This window comes from Talpa europaea (assembly GCF_964194135.1).
Source record: "Talpa europaea genome assembly, chromosome: 9".
In the NCBI taxonomy this organism is placed as follows: Eukaryota; Metazoa; Chordata; class Mammalia; order Eulipotyphla; family Talpidae; genus Talpa; species Talpa europaea.
In genome coordinates this window covers 11246296-11260183 of record NC_140076.1, presented here as the reverse complement: position 1 = coordinate 11260183, position 13888 = coordinate 11246296, and the positions used below count along the sequence as shown (strand labels likewise).

Here is a 13888-nt window from a genome sequence, read left to right as displayed (position 1 = left end):
ATGGAGAGCAGAAGGTTTCAGCACCATTTGTTGAAATTATTTTTCTTTCTCCATTGAATCTTTGTTGATAATCAATACATCATAGATGTATAAACTTATTTCTACACTTTATATTCTGTTCCAGTGATCTGAATGCTTCCTTTCTTGCCAATTCTACACTGTCTTTTAAAAGTAGCTTTATATAGTAACAGTTAAAATCATATTGTGTGAGTCCTCCAATTTTATTATTTTTCAAAATTGTTTAGGCTATCTAGTTATTTTTTGACTTCCCATATAAATTATAGACTTAGCTTCTTAATTACTACCAAAAAATAAAACCCTACTAGGATTTTTATTTGGGTTGTGTTCAATCTGTAGATCACTATGGAGAAAACTGAGAACTTAATAATAAATTTTCTAATACATGCATATGATATAGATCTCCATTTATTTAGGTCATCTTTGATTACTGCCATCCTATAGTACTTTTGGATATTGTGTTAAATTTTTAACTATTTTATGTTTTTTTGTGTTGCTACTGTAAATGGTACTTTAAAAAATGTAATTTAATTGTTGCTAATATGGTAAGATTGATATCTGTATATTGACATTATATTCTACAGCTTTGCTAAACTCTTACTGTAGCATCTGTTTTTGTAAATTACAAATTTTTTATGTAGACAATCACAGTGAATAGTTTTGTTTCTTTGTTTACAATCTTTATGGGTTGTATTTCTTTTTCTTTGTTTCATTGAACTCACTAGGACTTCCAGTATGATTTTTGAATAGGAATATGGGTTGTATTTCTTTTGTTGAATATGGGTTGTATTTCTTTTTCTTTGTTTCATTGAACTCACTAGGACTTCCAGTATGATTTTTGCCTTGTTTCCAGTATCAGGAAGAAGGCTTTCATTCTTTCACCATTAAGTAAGGATATAGATACAATTGTTCTAGTTGAGGAAGTTCTCTTCTATTCCTAATTATAGTGAGAGTTTCTACCACATTTTGAAAGACTACTGCCTAGTATTGTGTACCATAACTCATATTTTACCCTCATTGAGACAAATACCTAATTTAGGACATTTAAATTATTTTCTGTAAATGGTTATAGTGAAAGTTATTTGGGCCAAAATCTTTTTTACCTATCTTTAAAGATGAGTCGATTTCTGAAAGCAAAATTGCTGATTCAAAGGATACATCACCACTTTAAAACTTCTAACACACGTATATGGCCAAATTGCCCTTAGAAATGTGCAGGAAAATCCAATATTATCTCATTTTAAAAAATGAACTGTACCAGAAGATATCCCCACTGAAGTATGAATATACTAGTTCCTAGGAATCTCATTTAATATTGAAAAAGAGACTATAATTTTTTGCTATTTGTTAAAATACATGGATTAAATTTAGTTCATAATTGTTGAATTTACAAATGATAAACAAAATATTAATCCTGAAGAATGCATCTTTATTGTCTAATTACTATAATGCTTTTATTTTGTGGCCCTTTTAGGAGCTTTTTAGAAAAGTTCGAAGTATATTAAATAAATTGACACCACAGATGTTCAACCAGCTGATGAAGCAAGTGTCAGGACTTACTGTTGACACAGAGGAGCGCCTGAAAGGAGTCATTGACCTGGTCTTTGAGAAGGCTATTGATGAACCGAGTTTCTCTGTGGCTTACGCAAACATGTGTCGATGTCTAGTAACGGTAAGAAGAGAGGAAGGAGTAAAACCAGAAATCTCCAAGAGGTATATTCTCCCCTCACTACACATTCTTCCCAGAAGTGTTATTGGGGCAACGTAAAGGGGAGAATATATTTTTAGCATTTATAAATATAATATCTTCCTTGTATGAAATGAATCTTGCTTTATTAAAATGTAGTCATCTCTGAAGACAGAATATCAAGACTAGACTGAAATAGGCATAATATGCTCCCATCCAATGTGAGGAAGATTGAATAAGGTTTAAATCACTATGTTAAATTATTGTCATGGGCAATCAATTTCCTGGGGTGTCATGTTATAGAAATAGAGCTAATGCTTACAGTCATATTTAATTAAATTCAAAATTGAAAACATGTTGGTTCTAATTCTAGCCTCTATGAAAATGATAGGATAGTTATGATCATAAAGGATTCAAAAATAATTATTTCATCTCTTAGAAACTATTAGTTTTTTTTCTCTTTACATTGTCCACAGCCATTTAATCTCAACAGCCTGTCAAATCTAGGGCAAGACAGAATGGGAGACCAAAGAGCTTCTGGTTAGTGTTCATTGTCTTCTATTCTGCAGTCATTAAACTGCTGTGTACCATCTGTGTTTCCTCTGCCTGTTACTGTTACCAAGGTACTTGTGTCAGAAATGTGTGTCCTTTAACATTTGAGTTTTTTTTAATTATCACAACTTGTCATGCCTTGCTATAAAAATGCAAATTTGTATCATTCTACTAAATATCTTTTGAGAACCTGTGGCAAAGGTAGGTAAGACTGTTGGGACTTCGGAAAGTTAAACTTTGTCTTTAAAAAAACTCAAAATCCATATTTAAAAAAGCAACATTAACCAGAGGGAAAACCCACCTATATGGTATGCTGTGATACTGCAGTGTATTGTGGCCTGAATGGAGGGTTTAGACAAAAAATTCAAGTAGCAGGGGAAAGAGTGGAAGCGTGATGAACTTCTGTGAAGCAAGAAGAGTTTGAATTAGACCTGGGAGAAGGGGGAGTGCAAGTCCAGAGAAAGAAGAACATATCCCAGGCAGGTGTCAGGCCGAAGCGGCAAGTATGGCATAATGGTTTACACTTTAAAATTCAAATTCTTACTCTGACTTGCTAACTTTATAGCCTTATATATATAACCTCTTTAAGCCTCAGTTTTTAATCTATAAAGTAAATTTAATTCCTACAACTTGTTATCACAGCAATAAAATTAATTAAATGAGATAGTGGATAGAAAGCTCCTCTTTCAGTGTCTGGCCTGTAGTAAGTCCTAAATATATTTATTCAAAGCTATGTCGTTGATGGAAAAGATCACAAAGATCTTGAATTGTTGACTACAGAATGAGGATTATTGCATAATAATAGAAACCATCTTTTTAGCACCTATTAGGTTGCAGTTTGGGTAGGTGGTTTGTATATTTATTATTTTTACTGGTTATTATAACCCTAAAAGTTCAGTATTATTAGCCCCACTTTGTTGATTCAGAAATTGAGACTTTAAAAAGGGCAAACAACTTGCTCAATAAGTGAACTAATAAGTGGCAGTGCTCCAAATCTAGGATTATTTAACTAAATCACTTGCCATATTTTTTTTAAAGATTTATTTATTTATGCATACAAGAGCTGGGGGACAGGCCAGAGATGCAGGAGGTAAGAGGATTCACCAGAGACAGAGTGGGGAACAGAACAGGCAGATTGACCGAAGTACACTGCTGAGGGGAGCAGAGGGAGAGTCAGGAGAGGTCTGCTGCTCCATGTGGGTTTCTCCCTGTCTGGCTGGGGTTCGAACTCGTGCTGTAGAGGCTGCGGATTGCTTCATGGTGTGGTGCTTAACCCTTTGCGCCACCAGGGAGGCCCCCCACTTGCCATATTGCCTTCTAACATACCACCGTTTCCTAAAACCAAACTGATTCTCTGTTTCATGCTCCTTATTTTCATTGTGGCAGTCATGATATCCTCTAGGCACTCATTAGAAGTAGGACTAGATCCCAGATCTTCTGGCTCATACTTAGTGGCTCTTTACCATTTTGGATTTAATCTAATAGGCAGTGAAAGTTAAGGTTTTTTAATAGAGGCTATTCATGATGAAAATGGCCTTTGAAAAGACCTGGCAATAGTTTAAGTTGGTTTGGAATAGGAAAAAATTATGGATAAGCCACTGCTTAATGTGACTGTTGTTATGATCTACCCTTGTTTAAATAAAAAACTTTTAAAACTTACTGGATTATTTTAAATTGAAAAATAACAAAGAGTATAGAGATATATAAAGAAAAAGTTAATATGGCAGCCCCAAACAGTCCTAAGTTTTTCTTCCTCAAAATCCTGATGAAAGGATTTTTTGGTTATGCTTTACTTGAATTATTATGCATTGTTTTTTAGTTAGTTTTTTTTTTTTTTTCCATTTGTGATTTGGCACCTACAGGTAGATTTTGCACACATTTTTAGAAACTGCAAAATATCCCATAGTATATATGTGACATAATGTTTCTAGCCATTTCTCTCTTCCCTCCTTCATGTTGTCTGTAGTTTGGGAGTTTTGCTTGTTTTATTGTTTTGCAACCAGAAACAGTGCTGTATTAAAAAAAAAATGCCCTCTATCCTTGCATGTTGCATGCTAGACTTTTACTTCTTGAGCATAAATTCCCCCAAAGTTGTATTATATACCAAGTGGTAAATGTTTTTAAATTTTTCAAGGCCAGCGCTTGTCTTTCCATTTTCTAGACTCCTGTGTAATCACCATAATTGACATGCTGCTGACACAACCCTTGACGATTCTTAAAAGGATAGGAGTATTAAAAAAAATGCCTTCAACATTAATAAATGTATCAATTTGAAGAAAATAACTACCTGAAGATGACAATTTCATATATGATTGCTGACTGGCCAGTGTGAGATGAGACACTGTTAGTTTGCAGTATAATGTGACAATGTTAATTTACTGTGTAAAAATGAAAGGATGGGTGTGATCCAGCTTACCAGGCAGCCTTACTAAAATATTCCCTGACTCCAAAACAACCTGTTTGAAACACTTAAATATCTTAGTTTGGGTCATGGGCTACTGTTTAATGAAAATCAGTAGCTATCTACAGAGCATTTTTTCATTTTGCAGGCTCACTTTCATTTCTGCCATCACCCTTATCTTGTTTACAAGCATCTCCTTGTCTGTTGTTAAGGACTGAATGTTTGTGCTCTCCTAAAATTTATGTTGGAGTCTTGTCCTTCAGTATCACAATATTAGGAGGTGGAACCTTGGGAGGGTAATTAGGTTTAGATGAGGTCATAGGTTAGACCTCCAATCATGGTATTAATGCCTTTGTAAGACGAGGAAGAGACACTAGAGCTTCCTCTCTGCTACCTGAGGGTAAGGAAGAGGATAGATGTCTGCAAATGAGAAAAGGGGCCCTCACCAAGAAATGAGTCTAACCACTTTGATCTTGAGCCTCCAACTTCCAGAACTGTGAGAAGTAAATGCCTTTTTGTAAGTCACCACCAAGGCACTTTATCATAGCAGCCTGAGCACACTCACATCCACCCTTCATGTCGTTCCTAACTAACCATTTTCATTGGTTTTCCTGCCCAGTGTCCAACAGACAAACATACTTGCTTAATACATAACCCTGTTGAATTTATCATTTAAGAATGAAAAATTTACCACACATCACCAGTCTGAAAATATATTTCCTCAACTAGCCTGTTTCCATATTTCCACAGCCCTGTTAACTGTCCCCAGAGGACATTAGGATTATGTTTCAAAGCAGCTCTTTAGGGAGTTTTGTAGCTAGGCATTCATTCATTTAGGCATAGAGATCTATGATGTTGTTGATTGTTTGGTTTTAATAATATCTCCATGTGAATATGTTTTAAAAGCTTATGCACGATCACATCTTCTCTATGTCCTATACATGTGAAATGCCCCATGACCACCATTTTGGGAAAGCAGATGTCATTTCTCTTGGCCTTTTGTGGTTTTCTCCATATTGCATATTACCTTCTAAACTAACTTTATACTTTCTTTGATACCCTTTTTTTACATATAGGTGACTTAATTTTTAATCAAAAACCCATTAAATACATCTACAAATATTTAAATACATTACCTCTGTACCTATATATAAAACCGTCTTATTTATTGGCCTCCTAACTATGTGCCAGCCGCTATCACATCCTTTATTTAGACAAGTTAGTCCTTTCAATAGTCCTAAGAGTAAGATGTTACCATCCCATTTTCAAAAGAAACAGATTTGGTGAAGCTAAGCAACCTGACCAAAGTCACAGGACAGAGCTGGATTGTAATAGTTTCCAAAGCTTCATTTTAATAGCTACTATATTGTCTCTCAGCCTGCAGTCATTAGAATGTCTCCTTTTGCAGATGAGTTGCTGAGGCTCAGTGAGGCTACTTGCTCAAACTTGTACAATTGATCATAGAGTTGGGATTCCAACCTCATTTGTAACTCTACATTCCATGAAAGTGCTCTTTTATGCAGTAATTTCTGACTATCCCATTTGCAACTTTCTTATAAAATGCTTTCACCAAACTTATTTCATTGGATACTTAAAGCTGCACTCTACGTTAGATACCTTGGTATTATGCCTGCCTTGTTTGAAATAACGAAATTGACACTGGGTTAAAAGAAATACCTGTGTACTTGGTGGCTGAGAGGGCAATATAGATAGAGCTTAATTTTGAGGTCACCACTGTAAGTAATGGTGAGCAATGTGAAAAATGAGGTATTAAATTTAAAAAAAAAATCACCTCTGTTTATAAAGAAAGCATATCTTTTGATAGTTAACCCAACGCTTTCAACGTAACCTTCCCTATACAAAAGTTATAAAAAGCTATGTCATAATACTTAATAAAGTTGTGCCTTTTTACATCTTTGATGTCAGGAAATTCTCCCTTGCCTTAAGTAGTTTCTGTTTGTTCCCATAAACCAATCTATCACAAGTTGTGTTTGTTTAATCTTCCTGACTCATTTTAATTCTGGTCCCTTATCATAAGACAGTGACTTGGATTTTCATATTAATGTCCACATTCTTCCCATTTTTTACATAGTAAATCCATAATGGAGGAAACATCTCTTTAATCCTGATAGATTGTAGCCCAAGTGGTTTTTACCACAATAGTCAGTTTTGCCCTTTGTGTTACTATCAGTAGTGCTGGTGAATATGCCAAGAAGCTGCATAGGCCCTTTGACTCCTTATATTCTTGTAGCAACTTGGAAATAACTTCTGATTTTTAGAACCATTTTTCTGGAACCTAATGTCATGTTGGTGCTCTGTTGTATGCCAACTTGCTCATGGATCTGCATTTTGGTTCTCTTTTGTAGTGTGTTGCTCATTATTCTAGGTCCTGGCAAGAGATAATTTTTAACTTTGACAAGAGATAATTTTTTACTTTGGCTTTTGCTTTTGAAAACCTTTGTTTTCGGGTAGTGTTTCTTTTCTACCTTCTTGTGTAATCATTAAGAAGGCCTAATCATGTAACATTCATAGTTTCTCACATTTGTATAGCCTCAATGTGTGTGTAGCCTCATGTCAGCTTTTCTGTGGTTGTCTTAAAAAGTACTTGGTGCTATTCCTCTCCTTAAATTAATGTTTCCTTCTAAAAGGAAAGTATAGTGAAATACTTGATTCCTTGGTGCGTTGGCACTGGACTTGTTAAATGGTCTTTCATATGTCATAGAGAACATGATGGAGATCATGCCATCAGTTCTAGCACAAATATAGGGTAGTCTCATAGTACTCAGCTCTCAAGAAGTTTCTCTAGCCGTTCAGCCCACATCAGCATCTATCCAAGACCATTCTGATCGATAACATTATCAATTTTGTGAGTATAAATAGTGTATTTGGGTTTTTACCAAGTTCTCACACTGACTTAAGGCAGAGACCATGCATGCATTCTAGAACTTTGGGAGCCACTTTGTGATTTTGGAAAAACCATTTGGCCATGTTGTGTGATGGTTGAGTAGTAGTGCTGCTTGGGGTTTTGTCCAAAAATAGACTATTTTAGTCAATTGCTGCTTCATTCTATTTTCTTTATATTCTAAACATGTTCATAAGAACATTCCTGTATTTGGTTAGAAGTAAAAACTTTGAAGAGATGACCTACTGCAGTTACTAGGAAGCAATTATTAGTGCTTTTGAATGGGAACTTTATAAGCATCTTGACTCCCAGTGACTCCACCCTTCTATTCTGGGTCTTTATATCAAACAATATTTCTAAGAGGGCCATTTGTTAGGTTGCACTTCTAGAGAGCTAGTATTTTCTTTTGGTATGTAAGAAATAATAAATAGAGTATTTTTTGATAGTCAAGGTAAGTTCATCGCATAACAGTGTTGACAATGCCTTGAGGAAAGGATATCTCTAAAATCCTTAAATGTGTCTGCTCTTCTTTGCATTTTCTAGAATAAGAATCTCATTTATGATAGTTGTTCTGTAGCAATGAAATTCTCTCTGCTTTAAAGTCAACTTAAGGCAAAGCCCATTATAAAAGATTTAGTATATTTATGAGAGGAGTATGTACCTTTTCTATATAAAATTTTACGACACCTTCAGTTTAGGATCTTGAATTCATGAAATGGCAAACGCCAAATTCGATACCTCTTATGGAATGCTTACCTGTGGTTCAGTCAGTATTAATTTGCACAATAAGAAAAATAGATACTGAGAAAATTATTGCATGTCTTTAAGTAATCTTGGTGCTTTTGCATTTTCCTGTCTGGATGCAGTTGAAAGTACCCATGGCAGACAAGCCTGGTAACACAGTGAATTTCCGGAAGCTGTTACTGAACCGTTGCCAGAAGGAGTTTGAGAAAGATAAAGCAGATGATGATGTCTTTGAGAAGAAGCAGAAAGAACTTGAGGCTGCCAATGCTGTAAGTATTTTCACACAATGTCAATGTTTATGCACTTAGAGCGCTATAAAATAGAATTTTCCTGAAACCAGCTACAACATCTGTCTACTACTCCAGTAGGTGTCTGTCACCTGTTTTTCATATGGATATCCTATAATCATGCTTAGAGGAATGCATTATTGCTTTTTGTACTGTGAGTTAGAGAAACTCAACCTTCTGAGACAGGTGTTCAGAATCTAGACTTGGAAAGGTCACTGAGTTCTGGATATCTGAAGTGAATGCAAATTTTTAAATTTAATTCCATTTTCTGAGAAGTGTATATGTTTCTGTTAAATTATCAGAAGATATTCCTGACTCCCAGGAACGGTAATACTAAGATTACCATGACTCTAAGTGCATATTCCTAGAATCTATTGTGCAGTGCAGTTTCATCATCAGGCTGCTATTGTTCCTCCTAACACATCAGCCAGAAGAGAGGACCAGGCTTCACGATGAGCTGGAAGAAGCTAAGGACAAAGCTCGGCGGAGATCCATTGGCAACATCAAGTTCATTGGAGAGCTCTTTAAACTCAAGATGCTGACTGAAGCCATCATGCATGACTGTGTGGTCAAGCTGCTAAAGAACCATGATGAAGAATCCCTGGAGTGCCTGTGTCGCCTCCTCACCACCATTGGCAAAGACCTAGATTTTGAGAAAGCAAAGGTAAAAATCCAAATTGGCCAAACCTCCAGCCAGAAATTCATGTCAGTTGTAAAAGAACTAAGATTGCCCACAACAGTGTTCCATTTGGCCCTGTTTATTTTTTTCTTTTTGCCCTTCTCTTTGTCAGTATTTGGCTGTATTGTTCTTTACCACGTTTTCATTAGACTCAGAGTTAAAGAAGGTCCCAAATTATAACCAATTCTTGAATTGTTCAGATTAGTTGTTTCTTGTCCTTTTTCTGCATGATCATTTCACAGATCATTTGTATATACAATAGATTATGGGCAGAAATAAGGGGCAAATAGCTACTGTGGGCCAGACTTAACGGTGGTACAGAAATGAGGAAGACCCAGTTAATTTAAGTGTATGCTATAACAGCTGTCTAACCGTAATGTTACTCAAAATACTGTAATTCAAACATAACATTGTACTATCTGAGTAAGGGGAATGAGAAGTGCCTCAAAGAAATAATGGAAGAAATGTTTCATAATATCTGAATCAGCCAAGTAATTTATGTTTGGTTCTGACAGAAAACCCCAAATATCAGTGTCTTATACACGATTGAGGTATTTTCCTCACTCATGTAAATGAAGTTTAAAGATAAGTCTGAGGCTGGTTTGGTGGCTCAGAGATGATCAAAAAACCTCGTTCTTCCAACTTAACATTCTGGCTTCCCTAAGTTGTATCCCTTGTGCTTGTCACTCACAGCAGAAAAAGTTGGGTGAAGAGTAAAGGACATAGCTACCTTTCTCTTAAGGAAGATTACAGGGACCTGCAGTCTGACACTTTCCTTCATATTCTGTTGGCCTATAATTAGTCACATGACCATGGCTGCCATCCTGGAATTTGTAGCTTCTTATTTTGGGTATCATATGCTCAGTTAAAATTCTACCACATTGACCTTTCAGCTGAAAATTGTACTCCTGGGTCACTTGAAAATTCTACATGGTAAAATTGCATTGGAATTCCTCAGACAGATTTATGTCTCTTTCAGCCACGTATGGACCAGTATTTTAATCAGATGGAAAAAATTGTAAAAGAAAGGAAAACCTCATCCAGAATTCGATTCATGCTTCAGGATGTGATAGACCTAAGACTGGTAAGAAGAAGAAAAATAATATGCCTGCCACTCCAGGCCCTTTTAAGAAATTCGGTTGGAGAGCAGATCCTAGTATTTCCATGTGTAAAAACATAATGCTTTTACTGCAGGACTCTCAGAACTTGGATTGGCAAACTTTCATGAGAGAGATGGATTACAGCACAAAAGCCTGTCCATGTGTTTTCAAAACACACTGCAATTTTAAAATTTGCCATTCTGAATTGAGACTAGCCAATTCAATGTTGATATTCTAAATAATCAGAAGATCTTCTAAATACATACATTTGACTTTGCTGTGCTTTACATTTTTAATCTGTAACCTGGGATGTTGTCTGCCTTGTAGATAGATGTTATAAAGATTCAATGAGGCAATTATGTAAATACTCAGCTCCTAAAAGATGCTAATGTTTTCTGTTAGTTTTCCTACCATCCTGTTCTGTCCTTTTTCCCTCTTTTTTTTAAAAATTTGTTTATTTATGCATATAAGAGCTGGGTTACAGGACAGAGGTGTGGGGGGTGAGATGATTCACCAGAGACAGAATGGGGAGCAGAACAGGCAAATTGACCAAAGTACACTGCTGAGGGGAGCAGCGGGCAAGACAGGAGAGGCTGCTGCACCATGTAGGTTGCTCCCTGGCCGGCCGGGGATCACGTGGTGCTGCAGAGGCTGCGGACAGCTTCATAGCTTACATCTTAACCCCTTTCACCACCATGGAGTCCCTCCCTCATTTTTTTAAAACCACTATCACTTCTTTTCTTTATTCTTATTTTAACTCTATTCTTATTTTAACTCTTTTCTCTATTCTTATTTTAACTGCAGGAAATATATGGCAACTGACCCTAAATTAGAGAAACTAAATAGAGGTTTCGTCTCCCTCCTCTCACCCCTGTACCCATCCAGATAGCATTAATGATGGTTCTGTCTTGCTAGACCCACATGTGACTTCAGAATCCTTATTACCAAAGCTCCCGTCAGTTGATCGGAACCTGCATGCCTATTTAAACCTATTCGCATCCTCGGGGGGCTCCCTGGTGGCGCAAGGGGTTAAGCACCACATTATGAAGTGATCCGCAGCCTCTGCATCACGACTTCAAACCCCGGCCAGCCAGGGAGCAACCCACACGGCGAGGCAGGCCTCCCCTGTTTCGCCTGCTGCTCCTCTCAGCAATGTGTTTCAGTCAATCTGCCTGTTCTGTTCCCCACTCTGTCTCTGGTGGATCTTCTCACCCCCTGCATCTCTGACCTGTACCCCAGCTCTTGTATGCATAAATAAATAAATATTTGAAAATAAATAAATAAATATATCCACATCCTTACTTAGCCAATGTACATAAATATAATAAACTTCTCCACTGATGCGAAGCCTTCAGCCACTTGGACTTACTTTAGATGTGGGCCCTGCAGCTGGGCAGGGAAGAAAAAGGAGAAATATAATTAATTATAAGGAGACAACTTGTTTAGTCCTTATGAGGGGATATCCAGAGAGCAGAATGGTGTGGCACTTTGTATAGGAAACTAAAACCATGATGGTGGTGAAAGAAAAATGCTAGTCACCTGTAATTTAAAATGACTATTGAGTGATACAAATTGGTTAGCTCACTAAGGTTATTATTCAAATTAAGACACGATCAGAGAATCCTGATGTTTGATTCCCCTTTCTCTCTCCTTTCAAATAGCCGGAAACAAAAAGAAAAGAGAAAAAAAAAACCCCACATTTGAGGCAGTATTTCACTGTATCTTTTCTTAGCCACCGACTCATAGAATGCTTAACTGAAATGCAGTAGTTTAGTTTTGATTGAGAAGACTTTATTCTTTTGCTTGAATCCCCAGCTGTACATAATGCCATCTGTAAGGCAAATGAAAAACTTCCAATACCAGATTATATTTGTACTTTCCCAGTAGTGAAAAGTATAAAGTAGATTTTCAAAAACTTTTTTTTAAAGATTTATTTATTTATACATACAAGAGCTGGGGTGCAGGCCAGAGCTGGGGGCGGGGGGTGAGAGGATTCACCAGAGACAGAGTGGGGAGCAGAATGGGGAGAGAAATACACTGCTGAGGGGGAGCACTGGGCAAGTCAGGAAAGGTATGCTGCGCCATGTGGGTCACCTCCCTGACCACGGATCGAACTCGTGCTGTGGTGGCTGGTGATAGCTTCAGAGTGCTGTGTCTTAACCCTTTGCACCACCAGGGAGGCCCTCAAACACATTTTTTTAGTTATCCTAGCTAATAACCTTATTTTCTTCTTCTGTAGAGTAATTGGGTCTCTCGAAGAGCAGATCAAGGGCCTAAAACCATTGAACAGATTCACAAAGAGGCTAAAATAGAAGAACAAGAAGAGCAGAGGAAGGTCCAGCAGCTCATGACCAAAGAGAAGAGGAGACCAGGTGAGGGGTGGAATCCACTGAGTCTTAGAAAAGTTGGGAGTTTCAAGGTCAGATGTTTAAGAATTCTATATTTTGATGTGAGGTGAGATTGGAAAGACTGACCCAAAGAATGTGGCGATTGGTCAGTGATGCAGCTTCACCTGATAACTGGACGTTGAGGAAAAGCAGAGTGTAGTAATGAAACATGATTCATTGACTGTGATGATGTTGTATCAGCAAGATGTTTTCCATATTTTCTGTATACTCAGCATTGATGAGTGGTATGAAAATCACTAAAAGATACAGTTCATTCCCTCTGAAAGCTTGGAGTTTATCTGGGAAAACCAAGCTAATAAAGGAACATTTGTTAAACAAATGGAAGGTATTATCAGTTATGAAATGTAGTCTCCATTAAGGTTGTTACAATTCAGAGAAGAGATAGAAAACTGGAAGAAAATTTGAGGAAACGATACTTGAACTGGTTCTTGGTGGATGATAGGTATTTGGAAGGGAAAGAATTTTATTCATGAAATTAAAATAAGCAGATACTGTAAAGAAGAGTAAAACAAAGCTGATTGGAGCATAATTCAAGTGTTCAGAAGGAATGGAAAAATGTTTGTCAAAGAGAATCAAACCAGGTTAAAAATTTTGGCTTGGTGGACATTAAGGAGCCATTGTAATTGTTTGCCCAAAAGAGTAATGTTGAGTTAGAGACATGTAGATAACATAAGTAGATTGCTTTTTACACGATGCATCAAAGGATGGTACCCTGAACTCAGAAATGTTGCTTAAGCTGTGAAGTCCTTTATGTAAGGAGGTGAGACCAGGTAACAATGAGAATAGAAGGGAAGAACGTGGTTAAAATATTTATAAAAGAAGAAAATGATATATGACACCCGAGAAAATAGAAAGTCCGTTGGCTGCGTTTAGGAACATTGGAAGAGGAGACTTACTTATTTGAGATGACAGGAGAGCATCCAGATGGGAAGAATCACCTACCTGCTGTGCAAGGCACCAGGTAGTGCCTGTGTCTGACAGGATAACTAACTGGTTAAGCGCACAGACCTGGAGCCACGCTGAGTTTGTACTTTAGATCTTCTACACCTTGCCTGTATCACCTTGCATGAGTCACTTAATCTGTAATATGGTAAATGAAGTACCTTCTTA

General features: G+C 36.9%; 1 protein-coding gene across 17 annotated transcripts in view; it reads left to right on the top strand.

Moving 5' to 3' along the window:
* Positions 1-13888, top strand: part of EIF4G3 (eukaryotic translation initiation factor 4 gamma 3) — a gene marked incomplete at both ends in the record, with an annotated part of 137144 nt that overhangs the window by 84917 nt on the left and 38339 nt on the right. For all 17 annotated transcript variants that reach the window (XM_084241969.1, XM_084241978.1, XM_084241976.1 and 14 more), the window contains 5 exons: positions 1493-1690; positions 8427-8573; positions 9019-9255; positions 10250-10354; positions 12610-12742. In XM_084241969.1, the coding sequence (XP_084098095.1) occupies positions 1493-1690; positions 8427-8573; positions 9019-9255; positions 10250-10354; positions 12610-12742 (820 nt within the window). The remainder of the gene's footprint in view (positions 1-1492; positions 1691-8426; positions 8574-9018; positions 9256-10249; positions 10355-12609; positions 12743-13888) is intronic.